This window comes from Kryptolebias marmoratus, linkage group LG21 (assembly GCF_001649575.2).
Source record: "Kryptolebias marmoratus isolate JLee-2015 linkage group LG21, ASM164957v2, whole genome shotgun sequence".
NCBI classification, from domain to species: domain Eukaryota; kingdom Metazoa; phylum Chordata; class Actinopteri; order Cyprinodontiformes; family Rivulidae; genus Kryptolebias; species Kryptolebias marmoratus.
Genome location: NC_051450.1, coordinates 7887711 through 7900304, shown reverse-complemented (window position 1 = coordinate 7900304; position 12594 = coordinate 7887711). Strand labels below are relative to the sequence as shown.

Genomic DNA, 12594 nt, shown 5'->3' with positions numbered 1-12594 from the left:
CAACACTTCTGTTCATATGGGCAGTATTCTTCAACCATTTATTAATCAAACAGCTTGTGGATTCTATCCAAAATCAAACTAACAAAATTTGCTCATTATTTCATGTTCTTCCTTGATAAAACATAAATCCAAGTGGTCAGCATCCAGATTTTGGTGATAAAGTTGGTGAATAAAAGTAAGCATGTAAGAAATTTCTTTCCTTTTTTAATAACTGAAAGGTTAGAACATGTTAATGTTTGTTACGTAAATGTATTACAATGTCAAACATAAAAAAAAAAACGACAAAAGACCCTAAGATGTAAGAATAACACAGCTGTATATTTTATTGCTGCATGGATCTAGATTCATGGTTGCTGTTTTTGATTACTTCTCACAAAGGGATACCAGCAGTCATGGATGCTGTTTCTTTACATCTTTTTCTCTCCCTTCTGGTTTTTACCTGCAGCTCTTTCTTTTCGTCTCATCACCATAAACAACCAGTCCACCCACTGAGCCGCCATGGTAACCCAATCTACCCCCAGCAGGTCCTCATCCACACGCATCCAAATGGCTGAATGTCTCAGGGGACTTTGGCCAGTCCCCCCTTCACATGCAGGAACCCATTTGGACATCAGCGACTCCTCTGGCTCTGCCCACGGCAAGGATCAGAAGCCACATGGAAACAGCAGAAAAACAGAAAACCAGAACAGCCCACTGCAACACTGGGTTCCTCAGTGGCAGAAGCTGATCATGTACAGTAGATCGTTTGCCAAAATGCATCTACTTTATTATGTTAAATACAAAACTGAACCAGTTACTTAAATAAACTCAGGTGGTCACTTATTTTCTGTTTACAGACTTATAATGTCCAACAGCCAGTATAGATTATCCCAGAGAGTCAAAAACAACCAGCCTGATTAATTAGCCAACTGATTATTTAGCTAATCACAACTAATATACTTGGAAAATGGTTTATTTCATTTGCTCTTCTTTGACATCTTTGGTTATCTCACTTTGTCAGTCAGAATCCAGAATTGTATTGCATTTACAAAGAAACGTGGTAAAGAAACATGAACGGCCACATTCAAGAAGCTGAGAATTGAGAATAACTTTGTTGTTCTAAAATTACCTAAAAAATATCTAGGTGTTAAAATAATTTGCGGAGAATCTGTTTTCTTCAATAACCTCTACACATAAAAATAAGATTGACAAATAGCCATCCCTGATAACTACAATCACAGCTTATCTTGTTAAACCTTCTTGTTACAAAAATACTTTATTTTTCAATATTAATGCAGTTAGAGAACTAACTAATCATATAAATCAGCTAGTATTAAAGGCAACCCTTCATTGTTTATGGCACAACTTACTTTACTGTTCGCTGATGAAGTGAAATAATATTTTCTTTACTGACAGAATTCTTGTAAACTACATGAGTCAAATCTATCAAAACATGTTTGATCTTTTAATGAACTTTATAGAAATAGGGACAATGTACAACTCAAACATAAATGTCACCATTTGATGCGCTGTACCAGATTATAACAAAAGCTAATTTGCATCTGCAGTCCCTCGACAAGTTACAGGTTATGTTGTTGCTTTAATTACCATTGCAACGGACACTGAAGGGAAGGACACAGCTCATGCTAAAGCCCCAAAACATTAATGTTGAGCTGTTTGTTCCTGTTGCTGTGAAGGCAGCAGGACACGAGGAAAGAACCATCAGAAGCAGAACTCACTGGATATTCTACAAAGATGGAGAAAGCTTCCCTCTGTGTGTGTTATAAAAGCAACACATATAAATTCGGTTTTACTAACTCCTAAAGTAAAAAAAAAAAAATCCCTTTTAGAAGTCACTGGAGATATGCACCAGGTCCCCTGCGACCCGGAAAGGAAATAGCGACTTAAGAAAATGAATGGATGGACCTTTAGAGGTGACATGTTGATTTAGTAACGCTGCTGTAATGTTATTAATCTTTTATCCGAGTCGTTATCTATTTATCTGTTGTTTAAATCACTTTGTTCCATGATGTGAAAGCATTGTCAAGATAATACTTGTCTGTTGAATCTTTAATCTAAGAGGTTAAAATATATTAGACCTGTTTAGAATGCCCTAAATCACATGCATAATTAAGACAACATTAAAAGCCTTTCCAGGCAGACAGGTAATACTGTAAATAACTGTATAATCTAAAGAAGGCTTACTGCCAATAAATTAAAAGCTTGAAAATTTCATTAAACTGTGCTCTGTGGTTCATGAGATATTTTGCTAACAGAAAATTTAATGGCAAAACTTTAAGAACTTAGAACCAATGTCCTTGCATTTCCTGTAAGTATAGTGAAAAGTTGTAACTCCTCACAAAAATTATGGGATAATTTAATAATTTCCTTATAGTAATTGCCATGAAACTCTCAGTAAATGTTTAATGGGCGCTGCAAGGTTACGCGCGCCAACAGTCCCCGCCCCAACGCAAAGGTCCCGTGTATGGCGTGATTTTTGTGCCACCCTGTTGAGCGCGTGAGCAGTTTGTCAGGGTTGAGCGATCTGTGCCCTCAAATCAGTGTCACTGCGCGCTCAACCCGGTGGCACAAAAATCACGCCATACAAGAGCACCAAGTATAAACGCCCCCACCGTGCGCTGTTCGGGGAGCCCCGCGCGACTCTCATGAGCCCTGAGGCCGAGCCACCTTCAGCTACCTGGAGTTAGCAATAAACATTATCGGGTTTAACCAAAAATGGTTAGTTGAGCTAAAATTTAGACCGAATATGGTAAGCATGTTTTGTGCTTAGTGAAAATATTATCCTTGTTTAAGAGTAAAATGATGCTATTAAATTGAGCATTAGATATGCACAGTACAGTACAGCATCTCTCTGTTTTTCAAAATTCTCTGTTGTTATTCATTGGCCTTGACGTGAGACTTGTGTTGGTGCCTTCTTTGCACTTTTTCATTTATGTTAATTTAACTTATTTGTAAATGTGACTTAAATTAGGATTCAAATTAGGTGCAAACAATTTGTATTTATTTTAATTGTATTTTTGTTTAAAAAAGTGTTTCAAAAGTGCCTTTTTGTAAAACTGTAGTTGTGTAAATATTTGGCACAAATATCTTACAATATCACATAATAAGTAGCCATATTCTCAACTTTCCTGTCAACTTTAATCTTTTTTTTTTTACTACCGTAAATTACGGTCGGACGGCAAACGGCCTCAAAACTAGCAGAAAATCTCCCTTTTCTATAACTTAAGTTTCACTGAATAGTCGGTATTTACCTGCATGAAGCAATTCCGATTTTTCTGAACAGCAGATCATTTATAAACCACATGTGACTGAAGCCATTCAGATTTGTGCTGCAATTAAATGATACAAGATTCAAGTTTCCAGCCAGATCGTTGCTTTGAACGGTCTCTAAAAGAAGAAATTCATAAATGACTCTGGTTTGTGAATGAATGTTTTCTGGCAACATGCTGCAGTTGAGCATCTATTCTTATAACAACTGAATGAGTGGAAACTGCAACTCAACGCATAGCAAAGTTTAACAAGCAGTTTGATGACATGATTGTAAAAATCAACATGCAAATTATGCTTTCCAACATAAAGTAAGATCTGGATTTATAATGTAATGTGCTTCATCTTATTTTACAGCATTATGTCCTGCTACTTTATTTGCTGAGACCTTCTGTGGCTTTAAAGGTTGTGCGGCAGAAACATTTCCTGTCCGATCTAAACAATATGATCTCCTCTGCCCGTCTAACCTTACTGTTTGTATTGATTGCTGAGCATCTGAAGGCTGGATGAGGTCGAGAGAGATCCTGCAGTTCTTACCGCTGTCTGGTGACGTTAGTAGCATGTTTACTGCAGCGCTACTACAAAGCTTTTCCTTCACTCTGAGCTAACCAACATGCTGGTTTCAGCAGTGCAGCAGACTTGTCATCCTTTCTGAGCCTCTCATGGTGGATCATCAGCAAAATCATGACATCAAGCTCTTTAGATTCAAGTTGTCGTCCGTAAGCAGTCAGATTACACAACACACACCCACAGAGTCAACCCACGGTGTGGCTCTGTTCGTTAGAGATGGAGGCAGACGTCATTTCAAACAAGCCGCACAAAGATTGACTGACGTCTCCATTCTGAGGACACACCGACGCATCAGTCACCCAGCTGTCACCAGTTCACTCTCCAAACTGGAAACCACACTGCTTTTGTTCTGTGAGGGAATTAGACCGATCTCAGCTAAATTACCAATTAATAACTCAAATGTCAATATTTATATCTGTGCTGATGCAACAGAAAGTGCAACAGTGTTGTTTTATTCACTGCTTTCCCTGAGAATTTTAATAAAAGGGTTTAAATTTTTGCAGCACGGTAGGAAGTGGTTAGAGCTGTTGCCTCACAGCAAGAAGATTGCAGGTTCGCCTAACGGCCTTAAGAAGTTTACATTTTCTCCATGGGCATGCTTGGATTTTCTCCAAACACTGCAGTTTTCTCCCACAGACCAAAAACATTCACGTTAGGTTGTTGGGTAATTATAAAACTAGCTTTTTCTGCTCAAAATACTTTGATCGCTCAATGAAAATAATAAGGAAGAAAAATTAGGGAATGATTTTTGCTTAAGATTCAAATTTATTAGGCTATAATCTGTGTAAATTAGACCAAAAGAGGGCAGTGAAAATATGTGCTTGAGGAAATGTGTTGTGGCTCAATTTGTCAATAAAAACATCAGCATTTTAACATCTTATTTTAACATTTTTCTGAAAAACTTTCTGAATGTACAAAAACTCATCAGTTTTCAGTATCTATTTTGTTCAAAAAAAGCCCTAGCATCCCTTGAAGGAATCCATATCAACCCCGCCTTTCACACCAGAAATTTAGACTAATTTAGACAATCTCTCAAGAAGTTCATGAGATTTTTTGCTAACAGACAAACAAGGACGACTCCAACAGTTTATGCTAAAGTTGTACACAAAACATCTCGAGCACTGCGTGGCACTTGAAGTATTTGTTGCGAATGGCTGTCAGCTACAACCACACAAAATTTTACCCCAATATCTGTAACACTAACTGAATTATAGCCATTTTGAGTTTTTTTAAGGCCAGATGTCTGTGGTGGGCAACTTTAATTAGGCTGGATTCAAAAGTGAATAACTTCTAGAGGTACATGCAATGACTACCAATTGTTTCATTAAAATTCATGCTATATTTTGCTAACAGACAGACTAACATTTTAAGCACAGATCTTGCGGAGGATGCCACCTCCACGCGGACCCACCACCTGCAAGGAGGATCGTTGAGGTTGGGTGAGGTGCAAGCAAATGGAAGGTGGGGTGGGGGCTCAGTGTGGCAATTTCAGCAGTTCAATTTACCCAGAGTTAGAGGCTTTGGATGATGTTCTGGATGGGATGCCATCTGGGGATTCTGTTTTTCCACTGGGTGACTTCAATGCCAATGTGGGCAATGACAGAGTTATCTGGCAGAGGGTGATTGGTAGAAACAGCTGAACCCATGTAGTGTTTTATTATTGGACTTCTGTGCTAGGCATGTCCTGCTCATAATTAACACCATGTTCAAGCATAGGCTTGTCCTTTGGCCAAAGGTTAATGATTGATTTTGTAATTGTGTCACCATAAATGCAGCTCTAGGTTATGGACCCTTAGGTAAAGAGAGGGGCAAACCTGTCAACTGATCACCACCTGGTAGTGTGTTGAATCCGGCGGCAGAGGAGGCTGTCGGAGAGACCTGGAAATCTCAAACAAGTAGTGAAGGTGAACTGGGAACATCTGGCAGAGCTCCCTGTCAGTAAGGTCTTTAACGCACACCTCTGAGAAGGTTTTTTTAGATGTCACAGATGTTGGGGACATTAAATCTAAATGGGCCATGTTCAGGCCCTCTATTGCAGAGGATATTTCCAGGATCTGTGGACTGAAGGTCATTGGTGCCTGTTGAAGTGGCACCAGTCACCACAGGTGGACACCAGTGGTGATGGAGAGCATCAAGCTGAAGAAGGAGGCCTTTAGGGCTTGGCTGTCCTAGAGGACTCCTGAAGCAGATGCCAGGTACAGGGAGGCCAGAAAGACTGCAGCTTCTGTGTATGTGGATGTAAAAAAAACTCTGTCAAAGGAGAAATTCAGAGAGGCCACAGAGAAAGACCTTTGGTTAGTCTTGAGGAGGTTTTGATAAATTGTTCAGTGACTCAGAAAGGGAAAGTTGGCCCCGTTCAAGGCAGTGCCTGGTTTTGGTTGGGGAACTGCTGACCTGGACTGGAAATATTGTTGAGCAGTGGAGGGAGAATTTCAAGGCTCTCCTTAATCTGGCCACTGAGTCCGCCTTTAAGGAGACAGAGTCTGAGGACTCAGGGGAAAGCAAGTTCTTTTCCATTGCAGAGGTCATTGAGATAGTCTAAAAGTTTCCTGTGGCAGGGTGCCAGGGGTGGACAAGATTCACCCTGAGACGATGAAGGCTCTGGACGTTGTGGGGCTGTCATGGTTGACACGTCTTTTCAAAGTTACATGGAGGACTGTAACAACACCTGCGGAGTGGCAGACCGGGGTGGTGGTTCCTATTGTTAAAAAGGGGGACCAACTGTCTTTCAACTAATGAGGGACCGTACTTCTCAGCCTCCTCTGGAAAGTTTACTCCAGGGTGTTAGTAAGGAGGTTTCCAGCTCATTGTCAAACTTTAGATTCAGGTGAGCAGTATAGCATTTGTCCTGGTTGTGTAATAGTCAACCAGATCTTCACCCTTATGGGGTTGCTAAGGGGTCATGGGAGTTTGATTCTCTAATCCACATGTGTTTTGTAGATTTGGAGAAGGCTTATGACTATGTTCCCTGAGGCATTTTGCCAGGAGTGCTGCAAAAGAATGAAGTGCTGGGGTCACTTTTAAGAGCTATTTGGTCCCTGTATAACCAAAACAGGAGCTGTGTCTGTATCCTTGGCACAAAGTCGAGCTTGGTTCAGGTTGGACTCTGCCAGGACTGTCCCTTCAATCCTGTTTGTAGTGATTATGGACAGAATCTCAAGGCGCAATTGTGGATAAGTGTTTCTGGCTTGGGAACCCCAGGGACAGTGCTTTTTGCAGATGATGTAGTTATGATGGCATCTTCAGGCCATGACGAGCACTGGAATGGTTTTCTGCAGAGTATGATGTGGGTGGGATGAGAGTCAGCTCCTTTAAGTCTGAGGCCATGGTTCTCAAATGGAAAAGGGTGGAATGCTCCCTTTAGGTCAGAAACGAGTCTTTGCCGCAGGTAGAGGAGATCAAGTATCTGTATGACTGGAAATGGATCAATGGATTGGGACCTTGTCCACAGTAATGAAAGCATTGCTTCGGTCTGTCTTGGTGAAGTACGAGCCAAAAGACTTTGATTTAACGGTTTATCTATGTTCCACCCCTTACCTATGGCCATGAGGTATAGATGGATCGTGACCAAAAGAACAAGATTCTGGATGCAAGCAGCTGAAAGGAGCTTTCTTTGTAGGGTGGCCAGGCTTAGCCTTAGAGGAAGATAAGGAGATCCATCATCTAGGAGGAGCTCGAATTAGAGCTGCTCCTCCTTTACATTGAAAGGAGTCAGTCAAGGTGGTTCGGACATCTGATTAGGATGCCTTCCACTGGAGGTTTTCTGGGCATGTCCCAGTGGGAAGAGATTCAGGGGCACATAAAAAACTCACTGGTGGGATTATATATCCTTTCTGGTTTGAGAACACCTTGGGATTTCCCAGCAGTAGCTGAAGAGTGTTGCTGGGAAGAGAGGTAACTGGGTTTCTTTCCTGGACCTGTTCCCTTTGCGACCCGACCATGGATGTACTGTAAAAGATGGATCTTGTGTGGTCAGTTATCGCTCAGACTTTAAGTTGGGAATCAGTCTCAGCTAATATCACACCAAATTTGATCTCAATGTCTATAAAATTGCCTGAGTTATAGCCATTTATGCGTTTCCTACTGTTGATTAACTGTGGCAATCATCTTGAATTGGGCTGACTCCAAAAGTCAATCAGTTGTAAATGTACATCCATTGATTACTTTCTGAGTTTCATTATAACCCATGATTCATGAGATATTTTGTACAGACAAATGAGCACATGCACACACACACAGACGTGCAAAAACATTATCCCTCCGCCTTCGAGACTGGCGGACGATAACTAGATCAAATTTAGCCCAACAACACTGACTGAATCTTAACTATTTAGTCAATAATTTCTGCAGTAAAAATGTCACGTATGATTTCAGAGACACAAAAACAAAGCTGACCTAAAATGCACTGCTTCAGGACACAGATGCACATGATTGTTGCTGCATGTGTGCACACAGAAAACAAGGCTGGCCTGTTAATGAGGAAAACATAGAAACTGCAAAACTGGAAGAAAAAAAAAACTAGAGGTGAAACATCAACTGACTCCTAATAAATCTTCAGTCCAAAGATAAAGCTCTGATGTGAAATTTTCAGCAAAGAAAATGTGCTGCAACCTAAAACACTTTGTTGATTAAATATTGTGATTTTTTTTTTTGCTGCTCCAAAGTTGTTGTTTGTTTTAGTATCACACAAACACTACAGCTCACGGTTCTTAAAACACAAAAATCACCCAAAATGAACTACAGCTTCATCATACTAAACTGAAATGCTTACTTTTGGGTCTGTGGGACATCTCAGAACTGGACCGTAAAACCTTCTGAGAACGAGCTGCTGTGTCACTAAAACCCCACAGGTTCCCTCCTACTAACAGCTAACAAGTTTCTTTCGTCTGCAAATCATTCTGCCACACTGCAACAGCGAAATGCTCCAGAATATTACAGAACGGCACCGTTTAACGCCTCGAGTTCACAGAAACACAGCTGAGATGAAGTGATCGAGGCGTTACCGAGCGAAGGGAGCAGGAGAGAGGTTTAATCTGCTACAGCTCAGATGATTGCGGAACAGGTGGAGCGCAGATCGTCCGCACAAAGGCGAGCAATTACGATTCAAACTGAATCTCAACACATCAATTCAGACAGGAAGTTGGATCCTGAGGTTTTTCAGACTGGGTTCATTTAGAAGCAGAAAACTTCCATCGGGTTGAACACAAGTCTGCAGAAAGTCCATTTGTAGAAGGAGGTCTCTTTTTATCACCAATTGCTAAAAGAGGAGCCATAATGTCTTTGTGTGTGTGTGCATACCATAAGCAAAATGTTTCATGAATCGTTGAACTGATTTTAATGACTCCATTTTTACAGTTTGACCAAAATGGCTGTAATTCAAATCATAAAATAATCTTAGGCTACGCTCACACTGCAGGCAAAACTGACCAAAATCCAATTTTTTTTTTGTCAATATGACAGTCTGAACATCCCAAATCTGATATTTTCAGTCAGACCCAAGTCACTTTCATATGTATTACTAAATCAGATGTAAATCCGATGTTTTTCAAAGCGACCTCAGCCTGAACATCACCTCTCATTTGATCTGACTTTTACGCCTTTAAACTAGGGGTTTCATGGTTGAGCCAGATATTGGTTTTATTGATCCCAACGTCATGCAGTTGAAAGATTAGTACGCCTCATTCTCCGGTTATGATTATTTCAGATAATTACAGAGTTAAAGTCCAGTTGCTTTGTTTTCTAAAACCTTTCAGACTGACCATGTCCTGGATGACTGAGAACCAACACCAACATATGATACCACCGTTGGTGTTGGATCGTATTGATACTAGCGTGATGAGACCGATGTTTGACTTCGTTTCTACTTTCAGGACATTACTCCCATTCCAGAAGTGAAATTCTGCGGCAGACCAGGCAAAAGATTAAATGTAAACACTGGTTCAAACAACCAAGACATAATAATTTAGCCTGCTCAGATTGCACAACAGCTTCAGAACTAATACACACACATGCTGACATGTGTAGGATCCATATTTACAACCATAAACGCTGCATGTGGCATCACGTCTTTTTCTGCGCATGCGGGTCACGTCGGGGCTGTAAAATGTTCACACTGGAGTCTGATGGTGATCGCATTTAAATTATAATGTGAACGGATGTGCAAAAATAATTTTTAAAAAAAGAAACATCTAAGCAAAAAACTGGAATTGAGCATTAAAACCTGCAGCATTAGCCTTCGTCTAAAAGGTGGCAGGCGATGGGATGCTAGACCTTTCATTTTTATTTTGTCTCAAAAAAGCATAACATTTGTGTGTAACAATTTAACTTAACCCAGAGGTTTGCAAGCTGCAGCTCTGTCGTCCTTCTGCAACATATAAGTAAGCATTATTAATAGTCAGAAGCACAAGAAATACACCAATGATACTAAAGGAGCGAAACGCCTTGATCAGACCAGGCTGGTCGTTTGTTAGCCTGTTAGCTGCTTCATTAATTCATCTTCCAGTCATACAGTGGGACTGTTTTCCCCTGAAATCCACCAGAAAATATATATTATTTGTAATGCTTTTCCATTAAGTCGCTGAGAAGAAAACCAGAAACTAAAGTTTTAGAAACACAGACTGCGAAGCATTAAAATAAGGAGTTCTGCAAAAATGATGGTGAGTCAATTTGGTAATAAGAAGAGGTTTACCTTTGATAAAAGCATCATTAAACAAAAGTCTCTGTTTTTATTTTAAAAAAACAATACTTAGCAAATAAATATTTGTCTGATTGTTCTATTTATCATAAATTTCTTTAACAAATATAAAAAGGACTCACATACTGCTAATGTTTGTTCCCCATTTTATATCAATATGGTGTTTTTGTTGTCCTAACATGCAAAAAGATGTCCCTGATAATAGAGCTTCTCAAGCCTCTATGAATAAAATATGCCCTTCCCATTATATAAGCCATATGCTCCCAACTGTGTGCTGAGATTTAGGTTAAAGTGTGAAAGGAAAGGAGATGAAGAATGAGGGATGTGTAGGGAGGTGGGATTGGAGAGGGGTGGGATGTGGGGGGGGGTATTCTCAGACATCCTCTTCCTCCTCATCATCATCCCCAGCTTCTCTGCAGGCCCCACAAACACACGCGCGCGCGCGCGCGAAGGCAAAGAAGCGGGCATCAAAAGCTGAAGTGTCCCCGAGTCTGCTGTCACGCGGCGCCGCACCGCAAAGCTATTATTAAACCCGACCACACACACACACACACACACCCATACACACAGGTAGGCTCGGCTGATTGTGTCAACATCTCAAGGTCACACCACGGCTCTGTTTTTCGGACCTCAAACCAGGAGAACAGGCCGGTGTTTTCTAACGGAGAAAAAAAGAGAAAAAAAAAAAACAGCACCGAGGCTGAGACAAAGAGCGGCGACCGAACCCCGCAGCCCGTCTCCCCCCGCTCTGCCCTCACCCTCGCTCGGCTACAGGATGGAGCAGCTCGGGCCCGGTTTGCCGGCTGACAAACATCTGGATGGGAGGAGTGTGATGGAGGGAGGGAGAGAGGGGTGGGCAAGAGAAGGAGGATGAGGGGCCCGCAGGAATGAACGGTCAGATTCCGTTAGTAGTAGCGAATCTTTCGGTGTGGATGGTGATGAGATAGCATGATAAAGAGGGGGAAGGAGGAGAGGAGGAGGAAGGGAGGGATGATTGCGCTTTTTTCTCCCTCCTCTTGCTTCCTTCCTTCTCTAATTAATTCCCTACCTTCTGACAGCTCCAGCTCCAGCTCCGCCAACCGGGCTCGGATCTCCAACGGTATCGGCGACGCCTCGCGGTCCGCCATTCGGGATGCGCCGCAGAAAACACCTCCCCGGTTCAAACTGCTGCCTCCTCCTTCTCTGCCGCCGCTGTAGCAGCTTCTCCTAGCCTCTCGTCCTCCTGCTGCTCCCGCTCGGGAAAAGGGAGAGCTTCTCCTCGGCGGAGGCGCGTAGAGACAGCGAGGCGTTGAGGGAGAACAAAGACGATAAAATCTGGAGAAATGTTTTAACGGGGGCCCGCCATGGCGCCCGGCTCCCAGAGTCGATGAAGGTCTCCCCCCTCCCGCTGGCTCCGGTCGTTCGCTCGGTTCTCTGCCGCTGCGGTGCTTTTGTGGTGGCGTTTGTGATGAGGATGATGAGGCTCGCGCAGCCCCGGACTCAGAGCCGTTTGAAGCTCCTGCTGGTGTCACGTGACGCTACGGCGTTAAAAAAGGTGTGGTTCCGCTCATCACCGGCAGGGAGCGCAGCGAACAACCACACCTACAGATTTGCTTTAATTACACCTGACAGAACTATTAAACTATGGAGGAGCCACAATTTGTTTCCAGAGGGCTTTATAGAGTTACTTAAAGCCTACTAAATTGCATAATAAAATTTCTTTCACATAATCAAATATTTCCCATCTGGACAAATTGAAGCATAGTTTGTATACTTGGTCAAAATATACCTATATGTTTTATTTTTGAAGCATTAAGGTTCAGCCTGGTTCTGTAACCACAAACAATGACATACCTCACATATCTTAGGCCAAAAGATTTAGATGTTTAAATCCAAGATGTTTAGTTTAGCCTTTGTTTTCACTCACCTTAATTTTAATTGATAAAATGCAGGTTTTTATCAATTTAAGTAGTTTTCTTTTCATATAAAGACACTGAGTGCCAGATGGAGATCAACCAAGGACCATATCTGTTTGGCCTTCAGACCCTATATTGCCTACATATGTAAAAAATGTATGATTTTTT

General features: G+C 41.6%; 1 protein-coding gene across 2 annotated transcripts in view; it reads right to left on the bottom strand.

The window, feature by feature from the left end:
- The window catches only part of LOC108234718 (disco-interacting protein 2 homolog C), an 80267-nt gene extending 68268 nt beyond the window's left edge, over positions 1-11999 (bottom strand). The window contains exon 1 of one of the 2 annotated variants that reach the window (XM_017414111.3): positions 11580-11999. In XM_017414111.3, coding sequence (XP_017269600.1) covers positions 11580-11658 — 79 coding nt within the window. In that variant the 5' untranslated portion in view covers positions 11659-11999. The remainder of the gene's footprint in view (positions 1-11579) is intronic. The other variant, XM_017414112.3, reaches the window with a different exon arrangement.
- Positions 12000-12594: the final 595 nt, after the last annotated feature.